The 16,968-nt window shown below is 37.0% G+C and overlaps 1 protein-coding gene across 3 annotated transcripts in view; it reads left to right on the forward strand.

Moving 5' to 3' along the window:
• Positions 1 to 13,692, forward strand: part of ARIH1 (ariadne RBR E3 ubiquitin protein ligase 1) — a 107,217-nt gene extending 93,525 nt beyond the window's left edge. For 2 of the 3 annotated variants that reach the window (XM_027553148.1, XM_027553150.1), the window contains 3 exons: positions 5,292 to 5,552; positions 6,605 to 6,717; positions 7,681 to 11,019. In XM_027553148.1, coding sequence (XP_027408949.1) covers positions 5,292 to 5,552; positions 6,605 to 6,717; positions 7,681 to 7,765 — 459 coding nt within the window. In that variant the 3' untranslated portion in view covers positions 7,766 to 11,019. Of the gene's footprint in view, positions 1 to 5,291; positions 5,553 to 6,604; positions 6,718 to 7,680; positions 11,020 to 11,847 lie in introns of those variants that run through there. The other variant, XM_027553149.1, reaches the window with a different exon arrangement.
• Positions 13,693 to 16,968: the final 3,276 nt, after the last annotated feature.

The raw sequence follows: 16,968 nt of genomic DNA on the forward strand, positions 1-16,968 counted from the left end.
TTAGGGAATAATTTAGCAAAAGAGTTCAATTCTGAAAGATTTGTTAAAGGATATTCCAATAAATACTGTATATCTGTATACATGTAGAAAGGGAATCTTATGCAAAATACATATTAGGAGTATTCCTATTTATAGATTTGTTTGCATTAAAAAAAAAAAAAAAAACAGTCTAGTAATATAGCATACCTCTAGGTATCAGTAGTCTTCCATAGCAAGGTGTTCCCTGCCCAGCAAAGAGTCTAAAGGACAGTATTTGTTAAATGGCACTGCTGCTATTTATATCCAGCCTCACTTCTTTTTAATTAATTACTTCATTGTTCAAGAAGCTCTAATGATTTTAGGTAACTTGGAATGAACTGTCTCAGGAGGTAGGGATTTCCCTATTACTGAATAAGGAAATAACCCACTTTTATAGAAGAAGAGATTCAAACCCTTGGTGTGGATTAGATTCAGTAACACTTTGAGTTCCTTTCAGGCTAGTAATTCTGCCTTAATAGTAGAATTCTAGAATTTAGTCATCCCTTACATTCATACATTCTGTATTGAAAGTCCCCATTTCTCTTCCCAGAATCTTTTAAAAAGACTTGTCTTGCCAAGATGCAAGCCAGAACATGACCTGTTTGTTATTATTTCACTTTTCAAAGGCTCCTTTAAAATTTATTTAAATTACTGTAAATACAAAAGAATATATTTACATAACCTAGGCTGTCATATTTCAGATGTTTACAATATTTGTGATCGTTTTAAAGGGGGAAAAAACCCACAGGTTATAATGTTGGTTTACATTATATTCATTATAATATTACTATATTAACTGTGTTTAAAGTAAAACCAGCTGGACTATTTTAAGCAGCTATACAACCAAACGAAAAAACCCACAACCAGTGAAACTCAAAAAAACTAATTATACAAATAAGTTATTTGTTGAAATTGAATTACTGTTGATAGACTAAGACCCAGAATTTTTGAATTTAGTAGTATTATACTACTATAAGTACCACGTGATAATTTGTTCTCCCATCAGTTTTCTATATATCAACTATTGCCTTTTCATCCCTACAGTGCATCAAAATTTGATTTGATCAGAATTTATTATTAATGTATTTCCTGTCACTTATTCTCAACTCTGGTGCAGTTAAAGTAGTATGGCTTGATGCCATTTTTAGCCATTTTACAAATGTAAGACCTGAAAGCGTTGTCATAAGTTTATTCAGGTGGTCGAGTGTTTGTGTTTTCTTCAGGTTATTATCAGATTTTTAATATTTAAAAATTTCCATGGTCTGTTTAAACGAGATCATTTGGAACCCCTACTCCAGTTCCCTCTAGTATCCTCAGACTATAATTTGAGAACCATCACCCATGTAACCTTTGTATAAAAAACTCTGCAATGAGAGTGATGCCTTTCCCACCCTCCATTTTGAATTGAGTCCTCTCTTTCATTTTTATTCAGCTAAGTTTGTCATTGCATCTCCTTCTGTTTCAGGTTTGTTTTTAAATCTTAGCTCCCCCCGCCTCCCTTTCTGGCTTTCTGCTTTTGTCCTAAAGTTTTCTTCTAATTATGATAATATTTTTTTCAATCCATAAAGAAATGCTGTTTTTCTCTTATGTAGCATTATATTTTTCCTAATTACCATGGTGGGCTTTTAGTTTTTGTGTGCTAAGTTGCTTCAGTAGTGTCCAACTCTTTGCTAAACCATGGACTGTAGCCTGCCAGGCTCCTCTGTTCATGGGGTTCCCCAAGCAAGAATACTGGAGTGGATTGCCAATTCCTTCTCCAGGGGATCTTCCCGACCCATAGATCGAATTTGGGTCTCTTATGTCTTCTGCATTGGCAGGCAGGTTCTTTAGTAGTCTGGCTAAATCTAGCCAGAATTTGCTGACAATGGAAAGTGTATGGGTTATCCTTGACCTTAACTGGTAAGTGTTTGGGTGCTGGTAGCATTCCTTTCTGAGATCTGCAGGGAGGGTGGATTATTGGACATAGCTTCTTAGCCCTTTTAATGTATAGATTGTAGACATTAGATTGCATTATTTTTCTAGGTCATATATTGGACTAAACTAGAATCTTCTGATCCTGTGAGTGTACAGGGAAAGGGGTTTGTATGAGTTGACTGTATTTGTTTATTTAGTAGGAGCCATACCTCCCAGAATGGAGCACACCATGGCATACACACCTAGCTTATTCTTTCCTCACTTCCTCTACGTCCATACTCTGGCCTAGTGTTTTCTGGCAATTGTAGTTCTTTTTTTTTAAACAGTGGTTCATAGCAGCTTTATTTGTTATAGTCCCAAACTGGAAACATCTAAAACTTTCCTTAATTGGTGAATGATTAAACAAACCATGGTAATCCATACTGTGAAATATTATTCAGTGATAACAAAAAATGAACTGTTTATCCACATAGCAATTTAGATGTCACAGGCACTGTGCTGAGTGAAAAAGCCAGTGTCTACAGATAGCATTCTGTGATCTCTGTCACATGATTCTATTTATGTTATATTGTTGTTGCTAAGTTGTGTCCGACTCTTTGTGACCCCATGGACTGCGGTTCGCAAGGCTTCCCTGTCCTTCAGTATTCCATTCCCTGTGTTTGCTAAGACTCATGTCTGTTGAGTTGGTGGTACTATGCAACCATCTCACCCTCTCTTGCCCGCTTCTCAGCAGTTGTAGTTCGTTTGTTTGTTTTCCATTTTTAGGCAGTTGTAGTTCTTAAAAAAGTACTATAAGGTTGGCACACAGTACAGAAAGAACATATATGGTACTTTTTTCTTTTCTTTTTTCTTTTCTGTGACCACACTATGCGGCTTGCGGAATGTTAGTTTTCCAACTAGGGATTGAACCCGGGTCCCTGGCTGTCAGATCAGAGTCCTGACCACCAGATTGCCAGGGAATTCCCTAAATTTTCTTATCTACTAACCCAGAGTCAGTATACCTCTGTGAGTGGTCAGGTAGTAACTGTTTTCAGCTTTGCAGACTATCCAGTCTGTTAGAATTGCTCAGTTCCATCCTTCTCCTGTGATGCTTGCTGACTCAGCCATAGACTTAAAGGAGTGGATGTGGCAGCATTTCAGATTAACTTTGAAAACAAAAATAGGCAGCAGCTGGATTGCCTATCCGTCTTCTAAGCAGTCATGTTATTGTGTGTTTTTCCAAAGCGTTTTCAGGACATTGCATTTCTCAGTCCAGATTCTGGGATTTGATTTAAAAATGGGTATTATTTGCAGTGGTAGTGTGGGTGGTTTGGTTTTTTTCATATGAATTTTAAAATTATCTTAATGATGCAAGCTGTTTGAGAACTCTTAGTCATATTAAGTCCTATAACATACATTTTAATTCATGATTTAGGTTTTCCATTTCATCTTGGGAATTCTTGAAAATATTAGTGCTTTGTATGGAGGTAAAATGCCAAGTAGATTATTCTTTGCATGTTCTATTTTTAGAAATAATTGGCATAATTTTATTATGTATAATCATATCTAATAACAATATTATTTTTATCTAATAATGAATAGATATAATTGTCATAGTATTTTTAGATATGATTGGCATAATTTTCCACTGTGTAAGCATTGATTACCTACCTGACTGCTGAAATAATATGACTTGTGTAGGTTTTTTTAGGTGTTTCCATGTTGTAAGATACTGGATCATGTGATTGGCTAGTTATGTGGTTCAGAATTAGTGTTTCTGAGCAAGAGACCAAGCATAAGGCCTCGTAGTATCTGTACTGTTTGTAAGCCATAGGCATGAGGAGAGGAAGAGGAGAATGGTGTTTAAAGAAAAGAAATCCATGTGTGTGGTAAGAAATCCTTCTATAGTAGTTACATTCAACAATCATTTTTTAGATATTAAGTACTAGAGTTATAACAAGATTGCTTTTTTTAATCTTGTTGTGTCTAGTATTTAATATGAAGAAAATGATATTTTTGGCTGCTTGTGGAATCTTGCTCAAACTCATGTCCATTGAGTTGGTGATGCCATCCAACCATCTCATCCTCTGTCGTCCCCTTCTCCTCCTGCCTTCGATCTTTCCCAGCATCAGGGTCTTTTCCAGTGAGTCACTTCACATCAGGTGGCCAAAGTATTGGAGTTTCAGTGAAGCCTGGCATGCTGCAGTCCAAAGGGTTGCAAAGAGTCAGACATGACTGAGCGACTGAACTGAACTGAACTGTGAAATCTTAGTTCCCTGACCAGGGATCAAACCCATTCTCCCCTTCACCGGGAGCTCAAAGTCTTGACCACTGGACAAGTCCCAAGATTACTTTTTTAAAAGTGTATCTCCTTAACATCTACAGTGTAATAAGAGAGACCCATGTGAATTATTTTTGCAGTATGATAAACAATATAAAACAAATTTAGACCTGATATCATATTTTTAAATACTTCATCATATTTTTTAATACTTCATGTACTTTAAAAGATTTTTCATAAAACTGTAGTAGTATTTGTATATTATGTTATTTTATAACTATGCTATATATTTATTATATATTTTTGAAGCAGTATTTTGTTAATATGTGTTCCAGTGTCCCCATTTATCTCATAAACTTTCTTTTATAATTGGTTCAAATGAGGATCCATATAGGTCCACAAGTTGGATGTGATGTTATAATCTGTAGGTCCTTTCATGTTTTGGGGCTTTTTGTTTTTTTCCTTCTTCTTTTGCTATTTATTTGTTGAGGAAACTTAAATCATTTTTGTGCTGTAGCATTTTTCTTATTCTGGATTTCCCAACTGCAAATCCCTGGTTAGGTTCTTCTATCCCTCAACTTGCTGAAACTGGTGCTAATTCTAGATACTCGCATTCAGACGATTTGGTGAGGGATGTGGAAAGAACACAGAACACTTAACTGGTGTTAAATGTACTGTGTAGTTTCTGTTGCATTATATTAGGAGTTATATGATGTCTGGTTGCCTCTCTTTTGTTTTTTACTTTATAATATTGATGCACCTTATTGCACACTGCAGAACAGAGCTATCCAGTAGAATATTCATAATGATGGAAATGTTCTTAATACCACCGTCTGATTTGGTAGACACTGACTGCAATACTAAGAAACTGAAATTTTACTTTTAATGGCCATATGTGACTGCTGGCTGCTATATTGGAAAGTACAGCTATAGGACAGTCAAAAAATATTAAGTAACAGAGGTAGCAATAGATGTCTCTCTGTTCTTGATTTTAGCCTAAATTCCTATTCCGTTTCATCAGTAAATATGATATCAGGTTTTGTGTGCCTATAATAAATTTGTTATAATTATGTGACCTTAATTTTTTTTAATGGGACAGAGATCTAGGGCAGCCCTGCAGAGGTACCTGTTCTACTGTAATCGCTATATGAACCACATGCAGAGTCTCCGCTTTGAGCACAAACTATATGCTCAGGTGAAACAGAAAATGGAAGAGATGCAACAGCACAACATGTCCTGGATTGAGGTGCAGTTCCTGAAGAAAGCAGTTGATGTCCTCTGCCAGTGTCGTGCCACACTCATGTACACTTATGTCTTCGCTTTCTACCTCAAAAAGAATAACCAGTCCATTATCTTTGAGGTAGGAATAGTTACTGAGTGGGTAAAAAAACCACCTGTGTGTCATAGGACTACTTATCTTTTATAGATAAGAGTTTTAAAGGTTACTCTTTGCCCCCGAATGTGGATCAAAAGTTTATCGTTTATTAGGAAGGTACAAAAAATTCAGATATCTTGCTGTAAACTACATTCAAATTGATGTGGTTTAGCCAGCTAGTGATTAAGTGTGCAGGCTCTGCAATTAGTCCTGAATTTGAATCTTGACTTCATCACTTTTTAGCTCTGTTGACTTGAAGCAAGTTATTTAACCTCTTCTATATCTCTGTTTTAGAATGGGGATAATACTTTTCTAGAAATGTTAAGATGTTTAAGTGAGACAATCCATGTATAATGCTTATGTAACACCAGGAACATCTTAAGTTCTTTTCAAAAGTCTGTTCAGGTAAAACTCATAACATGGTATTAGAAGTAAATATGGAGCTTGTCTTTTGTGGAGAAGTAGTGACTAAAAGGGGGCTTTCAGCAGTAAAGTTTTTTCAAGTAGAGATGCTCATTTAAAATTTATACATGCAGTATTGATGTGGATAGATGGCTAGATAGTAACAGTGACTAGCAGATGGGAATTTAGATGGGTAAATGTACAGAACTAGCTATACTAGTAACGGTTGGATAACAAAATTTTAATCTTTCATACAGTGTTTTCTGATAAGATTAGGTATCTAGCTAGATATAAAGAATAATGCATTTCTGTTTGTTTCTCAGGCTTTAACATAATAGTTTTCAGAGCTAGATTTCCAAAAACATTTTCTTAAGTACTTTCAAATTATACTTGGTATTCTTCCAGAGGTAATGGATAAATCTTTGGTTCTTTTCATAGTTAAAAAGTTCTCCTAAGAGAAAAAAAAGAGAAAACAAGTTGTTAGAGGTGGAAGTAATGAAGGACTTTAGAGGTACAATTGACCACCTGTGAAAATTGGTGTTGAGTACAGTCTATTAAGGAAGTAGCTAAGATAGTTTATCTCTTAGCTTTCTTTTGAAGGCAGAATTTACTATATATTCTCCTTCCTATTGCAGAATAACCAAGCAGATCTAGAGAATGCCACAGAGGTGCTCTCGGGTTACCTCGAACGAGATATTTCCCAAGACTCTCTGCAGGATATAAAGCAGAAAGTACAAGATAAGTACAGGTAAGTTTATTTTTAGTTGTTGAGCAAAAATGTCTGCCACTGGTGGTGTGGTATGCCGTAGTGGTGAAGTTAAATGATGGTGAAACTTGGGTTTAGCATATTCAATAACTGAACTGCTGCCATGTTTCTCACAGATCGCTTCTGTCCTTTGGGCATAGGGAGGAAATCAGCCAGTGCTGGCTGATCCTGCTTCTTCCATGTGGCTTTATCTATGTAGTTATTGCCCTGACAGGAAGAAGGAGCCCAAAAAGGGCAAGTGACTATTAGGATGAGGGGTGAGAATAACATGCTGGCCCTGGCCTAGGGATCCTGGTGGATCGTGGCTCTTGGCAAGTGAGCTACCCAGACTTTTTAAAGATTTTTTTCTAAGATTTGATTTTCCAAGGAGAGATTTACTTTGTCCTAGGGATAGATGATACTTTAAGAGATGTCACCTCTTAAGTAAAAGATGCAAAATGTTTGCTTTCTCACGTAGAGCTCTTTCTCCAAAAGTTGTTTGCTGGAAAAAGTTGTTTTCTCTTTAATAGTAGTGGAAATCTCTGGGAATTTGCAAGACTTGAAAATTTAATCCTGAGTAATATGTTCACTTCCCTTAGCCAATTATAGCTACCGCTAGTACTTTAAGATTTTAGTTGTGAATACCCCCTGAAATTACTTCTTCCTAAAACTGTTTACTTACCTGTAGAATGATGAGATTGAATCAGATAATTTCTAAGGCCTGTTTATTGCTCTGGAATTAATTTCCCCAAACTAGAAACTCCGAAAAATACCTTTTGAAAATTAGAAATAGTCATGTCTTTACATCTAGACCTAAAAATATGCCTTTTAAAAACAGGTTCTATGTCTGGATAAACTATAGGGAGCCCTAAAAAACAAGTAAATGCCTCTTAAAAAAAAAAATTTACTGGAGGCTGACAACAGGTGTTTGTTTTTTTTTTTCTCTCTCTTTCTCTTTGATTACAGATACTGTGAGAGTCGACGAAGGGTTTTGTTACAGCATGTGCATGAAGGCTATGAAAAAGATCTGTGGGAGTACATTGAGGACTGAGAATGGCCCTGCATAAAATGAACTCTGAAAACTTTACCATCTAGAGTGCTCATGCAATTAAAACAAACAAAACAAACACAAACAAGGAGGCACTAAGCCTATTCTGACACCGCTGGTCTGTAGTACCAGAATTCTGTTTTGTTAACGGAAAGTTTAAGTAAATTATATTGTAATAAAAAAAAAAGGTAGATAAACCATTGTACAACAGTATTCTAGGCCGCCAACAAAAGTGTGACAGACACACTAAAAGCCCTCCAACTTTAACTTGTAACGTAGCTTCATTCTCCAAGCTGACTCCTTTTTTTTTTCATTTTCTTTTTCCTGAGTGTAGTACAGTTAAAATTTAAAACTGCTCCTTGACACTGCTTTTCATGTCCAAACCAGCCATTTTGTTGTACTTTGGTAAAGGACCTCTCCCGTTTCTCCCCGACACATACAGATATACCCACACACACAGACTGTCTCTCTCTCATACCCCAAGGTCATGAGTGAATAATGATTAGTTCCTTGTAAAGAAAATTCTTGGGGCGGGGAAGAGGGTAGGCAGAAAGAGGAATTAAAAAAAAACAAAAAAAACTTTGTATATGACTTTTAAAACAAGAGGACAACACAGTATTTTTCAAAATTGTATATAGTGCATATGCATGGACAAAGCAAGCGTGGCACGTGTTTGCATAATGTTTAATTACAAAAAATATTTATTCTTTAAAAATCTTCAAGATTATGTCTATTTGCTGTGCATTTTCTTTCAGTTTGCTTTATCTTTCCAGGGCTGAGGGTTGGGATAAAAGGTGTGTTGGTTTAGCACCTCTGGAAGACCTAACTAGAGTTCTTTGATTTCCCTTTCCTGAAATTACTTTGCCCTCTCTGGTTTTGATGTATTTGTTGCTGGCCCTGGGTCTCATGCCCAGAATTGCCAGCTCCTGGTCGAGCACAGAGAGGTCAAGCTCTGACTAAATGCCGTGGCCTGATAAGGGCTGCAACAGGGAGCTTTGTTGCTGCCATTGAAGAATGACCCAGTCTCCAACCTCATCCCTCTCAGCAGCCTCATACATCTACGTAAGCCTTTGTGGGCCCGTGTCATACACACAGCTGAAGGCTTCCTAGGCTTCCTGTCACATCCAGAGGACACATTTCAAAAATTTGTCCCTTTAATTGCTGCTTTGAGCCTTTTAAGATTTTAGTTATGGCTCTTCTCTCACCCCTTCTTTATGTTAGGGTGTCAAATAGGACGTTTTTGCTTTAAATATAAATATAAATAAATAGCCATTCACTTAGATTCAGATTGTGAATTAAAAATGGCAGATACTGAAATTGCTTGTGTGTGTTGCTGTGGGTTCAGTTTGAAGGCAAACATCCTAGAACTTGATATTCCCATCTAGTGCATTTAAATAGAAATCTTTGCTTCTTTTCTATTTGTCAACAGATAGGAGAATTAATAAGGCGTTTTAGCTGTGATGTCCATTTTTATGAAATTTCTACTAAGAGCTATGTTAAAAGTAAAGGATGGTGGTGGTTTTATTAACTATGTATCTGTTTAGGCCATTCTGGCTGTGGTATTTTTCATCCCTAAATCTGTCAGTTTTATACAGGAGTACAGAGTGAACTAGGCAACTAGATGAGGTCTTAATACTAAATACCACTTCTGGCTGAAGGACCTCTTTGTCTTCCTCTAAATGTCTTGCGCCTAGGGAGTGTTTACCTTTTGTGAGGCAGCTCTGTCTGCTCTTGCACCGTACATCTTACTACTCCATTGGGAAGTAGTTTCACTTTCCTCTGGCCTTTTGCCTAAGTTAGGCTTTGCTAAATCAACCCTACTTTTCCTTTTAGAAAAGGTTGTTACATGAGATGTACTTGCAACTGTTCTTTTCCCATCAGAAATCAGTGAATGTTTGCTGAGTATATTATGCTGCTTCCTTAAACCACTTGTCGCTCTAGGATCAACTTTATCTATACCTTTTATCCTCCCCTCCCTTGCCACCTCAGGTGCAAATCTGAACTCAGTGTCTGCTTCTTCCTTATTCTCTTCTCCTTCCTTTTCCCTGTCAAACATTTGATTTTATTTTAAATGACTGCATCAATCTTAAAAGACATTTATCAAAACTAAGGATTTTTTTTTTTAAGAAAGCTTGAATAAGTTCCTTTCCTTGGTAACTTTGAAAAGCAGCCAGAGTTGCTATCTAGATATATGTGGCCCCCTTAAAATGTTTTGTGTATATGTGGTGTTTTAAGAAATATCTTACATGGTTAACTACAGTATCTAGATTTCAGTGTCATAAACCCTTTTTACACGCTCCCCTTACAAGAGGTATCCAGAAACAGTGTGTGCACTTCATAATAACAGCCCCCACCCATGGAAGAACAGTGCTTTTTAGAGCTGTTTTCTAGTTTCAGTGTTGGCATATTACCTGAGGGTATTGCAGTTGTGGGTGCATTCCCTAATATGTATGGATCAAGATGAATTGGCCTTTTCCATTTCAAGCTTTTAACAACTATCTCCATATCTGACAGAATTCCCATCAGTTAATCACTTTCATTGTCAGTAAGTAACTTCAGTGATCTCAGCTGGGCTAGGTCTTAAGCCAAATGATATGATGGCTTCCCTGTTTCACCTAAGTCTTTCTGGCAGAGGGCTCTATTCATGGTCAGCACCAGGGTCTCCCTTGTCTTTTTGAGGTCTTCTGAAAACTGCATGCATCATTTGAACAATTCATTGAGCAGTAGATGGACTTAAATAATTTACAATAAAATTGTTGATCCAAAGCGCAGGACTACAAACCACAGTGGTAAAATTGAGTAGCATATATCATTAGACTCTAAATTCTATGTAATCCGCTGCAACCCAGATTGTATGTTTTATGTGTGTTTAAATAAATACATTAAATACACGTGTATACATACACACAAATATAGCAGATCCAAGACTGACTGACTTGATTTGAAATGGTTGAATCTGCAGTGTAAAATGTGGATCAGCCATGATTAGGAACTGAAATTTAGCATAAGAGAGAAAAGGACTTGATGTACAAAAATCCCGGTATAGAGCACTTGGGGGATGGGAGGGGGTGGGTTGGTGAGACAATCAGATCGGTAAATTGATTAAATGCTCCTAACCCTGTAATTTTGTGCGTAGAGCACACTGTGCTGTGGAAATAACTGTTCTTAGATTTTCATTGTAACTGGACTGTTCAGGTTGCCCAGAGGGAAAGAACATTCCTAATTCTAATAAAATAAACTTTTATTTTGTTATTCCATTAGTTACTTATGTTTATTTTTATATTAAGAAAAAGACATTGGTGGCCTAAGAGTCACCTATATTATGTGCCTTATTCACTGTTCCTACTTAACATAAAATGTCAAGATTTGGTTCAGTTTCTTTGCAGGGAACTGTGAATGAGACTCTCCCCAACAATCAACTTGGTTAATGAAGCCTTCAGAGCATTTTCTGGAAGCTTTCCAAGTTCTGTGTCTTGAACATTGAATTTAGGTTGCTATTCGTTTTATAAGAGTGATATTAGATGCCCAGTAGATCTTTGTCAGTTTATAGACATAAATTTAAAAGTCATTCTCAAACTTGAAACTCCGTCACATTACTTCCACTTGGTTCACTTTTAGAAGCTGATATCTCCTACCAAAATGAGGGGAGAGTTGTCTTAAAGAAGGTCCCAAGTTGAGATCTTTGTCATTAATATTCAAGGCCAGAATTTAGGACAGTTTAATTTGGTCTTATTTGGATTTATAATTACCAGAGTTCATTTATCACTTAATATCTTCAGAACACTTTAACTTGTATCATTATCTAAAAGAAAGATAAGGTTACTCAACAAGATTAAGCAACTAGTCCAAGATCTCACAGTTTCTCCTCTCGAACTTAAGCTTTATTCTTTCTGAGCAGCATCATGCTACCTCTTTGTATCATATTTTGTTAATCTGGTTTCAGAATGACGTGGCATTTGATACGAAAGGTGGTTCTTATCTAATCTGTAGTGTACTGAACCTATCAAAGACTGTATAAATACCTGTTCCTGTTCCTGTTAGAGGAAGGCTATATGCTACATCTGATCTTTAATTTGCTCTTGCAGGATTTGCAACTAATGTGGCTCTCTGTTTTGCCTCATCATAAAAATCAGCCATGGATAGAAGAATAACCCTTCCCATCTTGGTGACTGGGACTGGCATCATGAGAAGACTATCACACATAGAGTTGAGAGTTAGAGTGTTCAGCATCATTTGATTTGATAAACAGTGGCCAAGTAATTTGCAGTTGTAGGTCAAATTATTTGTTAAATGAATTTTCAGTGTGAAACTTTTTGCATTGTCCATTGGAACTTGTTAGAGAATTTGTTTTATAACTGAAAATGCACAGAAAAGCATGTTTCTATTTGTTTCTCAGCATTTCTCCTGTGGAACCTGTGAAACTTTTCAGAAAATAAGTAGTGAGAATTAGGGGGAGACCTTGACTCATTTAGAAACAGGAAAAAGTGTGAACCCCTCATATTTTTTCAGAGTTCTTTGGGGATAAAGTTGGTGTGTTTCTGGTTCATTTTAAGGAATTTGTTTCTCCACTTAAATACCCAGGATGAAATAGCTAACTCGGAAATGTTCAACCAGAAATAATGAAATAATGCCTACTGCAGGAGCAGAGGCAACTGTGGTTGATCTTTTAGCAGTAGCTTTTAGAGTAGCGAAAATAATAGATTCTTTTGAAAAACAATTTTTAGACTATGATTAAACTATAGATAATGTTTGTTTAGGGCCATTTTCAGAGTGGAAGCCAATTAGAATAAAAATCAGTCACACATTGATAACGTAGCAGCTCTAACAATGGCAAAAGCACAACTTATTACCACAGTAATCCATGGGTCTCAAGTGATACCAACACAAGAGTCAAACTCAGATGTCTACAAGAACCAGGTAAATATTTTAATAGGCTGCCCTGGGCTAAGAGGGCTCTGCGAGGAGCCTCTCAATTTTGAAATGTTGGTTATTAAAATATTCTTAAATGTGGGTCAGAGAAGAGCTGCACATGGGCCTATCGTTTTCCAACTTGTGTTGCAACTGGAAGTCATTGTTCGTTTTACACATTGAAATCACAGATGCTTCAACAGGACAAGCCAAAAAAAAAAAAACAAACTACGCTTGAGTCCCACCCCATAGAAATTATGATTTAATTGCTTTGGGTTGTGTCCTGAGCAGTATTAATTTTTAAAGCCACACCCAACTCTGATGCCTGTGCAGTGCCGTCTAAGACTCATAGGCAGGGTTGAGTCCATTGATGTGTAGATACTTACATAGATGCCAAGAGGAGTATAGCTGAGCACTCTATAGTCAGATGGGACAATAGGGCTTGTGGCAAATTCACAGGCTCAGAAAAGGGCCATGCTGTATGCCCTAGCTGAGTGGCTTTTGTGGAATGCTGCCTCCTAAGTGTCCAGTGTGAAGTCCCCGATTTGTTATTTTTGTTGTTACTGGTTTTTTGATAAGTGGTACACCTTGGAGAAAATAAATTCACAAAACCAAAAGTACTGTAGAACTGACAACCTGAATAGAATATTCACATCAACTGGCACTACGTTTTCTTAGTAAGAAAAAGAACCCTGTCTGGAAGTAGAGTGAACAAAGGATATTGGTTAAGCTATCTGTTTCAAGTCAATGCACAATTTCATTTAATCAGTTAAATTTAGAGCACTTGAAAGTCACAGGCTTCTTCTTGGCCATTACTTTTTCATTCTTTTGATCAACTTGTATGTTTTAAGACAGTGTATTTTCTCTTATTGTTATTCCAAGTGTGGTTGGTGCAGTAGAAAGAATATCTATTTCTCAGCCACTGTTTTACCTTTGTAAGATGGGGATACTGGTGGCTCAGACAGTAAAGAATCTGCCTGCAATGTAGGAGACCTGAGTTTGATCCCTGGGTGGGGAAGATCTCCTGGAGAAGGGAATGGCAACCCACTCCACTATTCTTGCCTGGAGAATCCCATGGACAGAGGCGCCTGGCAGGCTACAGTCCATGGGGTTGCAGAGTCAGACATGAGCAACTAACACATTTGCTTTCAATAGGAGCTATAATTTGAGTGCTTCTTGCCAGATGTATCTTATAGGCAGCTCTAAAACAAAGTAGGCATTGCTATCCTATTTTATGAGAAGAAAGGTGTCGAGATTAGTAATTCAAACTTTAAGCATTTATGGTGGTGTCGTGCTTGTCTGATTCCATGTGTTCATTCCCTCATAATTTTTTTATAGGAATGTTGTGAGGATCAAAGAAAATCAATGGGAAAACAAAGCCTAGTTACAACTAATGAGCACACTAGTACTAATTGAGGCAAAAAATAAGGATGCAAAGTTGTCTCATAGACTCCCAAAGCAGAATGAGATTGGATCCAGGAACTAGAAAGCCATTTTGGACTCCTAAAACTGGCATTGTCTGTATAGTCTACATCATTCTAAAGGCTTCTGCTTTTCCTCTCCACGACCACCGTAGCTCTAGGTTTTACATGTTAACTATCCCAGACACATGTATAGAAAACCCAACAGACCCTTGGGACATTATGATTGGTACAAATGTGACTTTGGGGGGGGCTTACCCCTGTGGATGAAGAAGCAGATCTTAGAATGTTTTGCTGGCTGTCCATCACAAGTATCCTCAACAACACCAAAATGCCCTGAAAGTTTTCTTTTTAAATAAATGTAAAGAGTTTGTATATGATAGATACTCATGTCTAACTTATTTTGTGTTTACTAAATGCTTCATGTCCGTGTTTTTGAAACTCCAAATCATATGAGATAGTTACCATCTCCATTTTATAAATAAGAAGATAGAAGCTCAAAGAAGGTGGGTTCTCTCTCTCAGGCCATCTGTTTGTAAGTGGCCGAATGAAGATTGAAACCTTAGTTCCTTCAGTCAGCACCCGCAGTGTTGGGAACTGTTTTACCACGGTGAACAAAGCAGTCTGTCTGAAGCACTTAATCCTGATTCTATGGGTTGCTCAAAGTCACCTAGCCAGTTAATGGCAGGTCTGCAGGCACATTTTGACTACTAAATTCACTTCATCACTAGCTGTTTCCCAAACAACTTTGCCAAAAGTAATTGCTAAATTTATACAGACTAGTTAAGGGACTTCCAACCTCAGGAGACTCAACGACCAATTCTTTCTGACTTCTCTCTATTCAAAACATATCTTTTTGTTGCTAACCTCAGATACTCTAAGAAGGACTCAAAGTATGCCGTTTTCTCTCATTTCAGAGCCACCCTCACATTTTAATGAGAGTTTAAAAGCAAGCCTCTTATTTTTCAGCCCTCTCCAGAAAGCACATCTCTTACCTATTTTGAGCTGATGATGTGGCTTCTTATGCACAAAGTAACATTTCTTGATTTGATGTCTTATTTAGCTCCAGTATATCCCTCCTCAGGATTCCACCTATCTAAAAGTTTGGTATTTACTTTTCAAGCTGCCTGCTTTTGGCCATGGAATATTCAAGTTTCTTTTAGAGTGGGAATTTGGAAGGTGATTATAGAGAATTCTCTATGGTAGATCGTTAATTGTCTGGAAAGCTGTCTAGGCTGAAAACTTGCTTCTATAGATTTTAGATTTCTTTCTGATGGTTAAAATTGTTTTCTGTATGCTTAACACCAAAGCAGTGCCTGAGAAACTACGTCAGTGCATGTCCAATGACAATTTCTTTGAATTGTGAATCAGGATCTGATTCTCTGTAATCAGTTGGCCAAATGGGGTTCCTAAGGAATGAGGAAGAGAACACACAGTCTCAAGTTTTCTGAGGAACCCTATCCGAAAACATCACTACTTCCTGAGTTCCCCAACTTCCTCTTGTAGGGAGACTCCTATGTGTACTCCCACCTGTGTAGGTCACGGCCTTTTCTCAGGGAGTGCCACATAAAATGATTACCAGAATTTAGGAACACCTCTTGTGGATCTACTTGGCAGTAAACATTCTAATAGAATGCTTGAAAATTGTAAGTTCTTGCACCTGCTCTCGAGTCATTTATAACCTAACCAACTGGTCTTCCTGATATGAACAGAGTTGTTTGCTTGTTAATAAATTCCTACCGTATGATCCTGACTTGTGGTTTGTTTGTCCATAACTAGGGCAAATACTAAAGTGTTCTCTAACAAAGGAGGAAGCATCATGTGCATCTCCCCCTGCTTTGAATAGGAAATAAATTTGAATCCCCAAATCATGTGACTGATTTAGAGTATTGTAAAGGTCATGACAGCAAATATCAGAGAGTGGGTTTAATGAGTAATAGTGTTCTATATGCCTTTGAAAGATTTTTATTCCGTTGTTTTAACTACCTTGCAATAGGGTAGGTTATGTGTTACAGCACCTATTCGTGTTAAAACACCTTACTACACATCAGTGCCTTAAAATAGTCAAATGGTGGTTCACTAACCAATGGCAATACATTGTTGGTTCCACAAAATTGCTTCACAGATTACAAATGCTACTTCTTAGGTGCACTGAATTGTGTGCCCTTTAAGATAAATGCTATAATCAAGGGCCTAGCCCTGAACAAATTAGAGCCCAAAGGTTGCACTGAGGAGAACAAATCAGATAGGTTGGTAAAGGGTTGGGAACAGATGCTCTTGGAGTAGGTATCCTTAACCCACCTTAGTTTAAGTTGATCTGTAGAAATGACTTTATTATAAAATGTGCACTGTTAAGTGTTCACATTAATGTTTCAACAGTTGTATACATCTGTGAGATAACCCTCCTCAAAGAAGATACAGAATGTTCGCATTAACCCAGAAAGTTCTCTTGTGCATCTTTAAAATTATCCCTGTTCCTCTTTACTCCAGTGATCATTTGCTGATTTTTCTAACTATAGATTTATTTTGCCACTTTTGAACTTTATGTAAGTGAATCATGTATACTCTTGAATCTGGCTCTTTCACTTAAAATGCTTTAAAGACTTCTCCATATTGTATGTATTGTTAAATTATTCTTTATTGCTGGGTAGAATTTCATTCTAAAATGTACCAGTTTGTTTATCCATTCTGCTTTTAGGCTGTTTCGTTTGGGGCAATTATGAATAAGGCTGCTATGTATATTCTTAAGTTATATTTTTTTGTGGGTACATTTTTATTCTCTTGGATAAATACCTAACCATAGAAAATTGCTGAGTCATATGACAAGTTTTTAAGAAGCTGCCTTCCTGTTTTCCAGAGTGGTTTATCGTTTGGGGC

This window comes from Bos indicus x Bos taurus, chromosome 10 (genome assembly GCF_003369695.1).
Source record: "Bos indicus x Bos taurus breed Angus x Brahman F1 hybrid chromosome 10, Bos_hybrid_MaternalHap_v2.0, whole genome shotgun sequence".
NCBI lineage: Eukaryota > Metazoa > Chordata > Mammalia > Artiodactyla > Bovidae > Bos > Bos indicus x Bos taurus.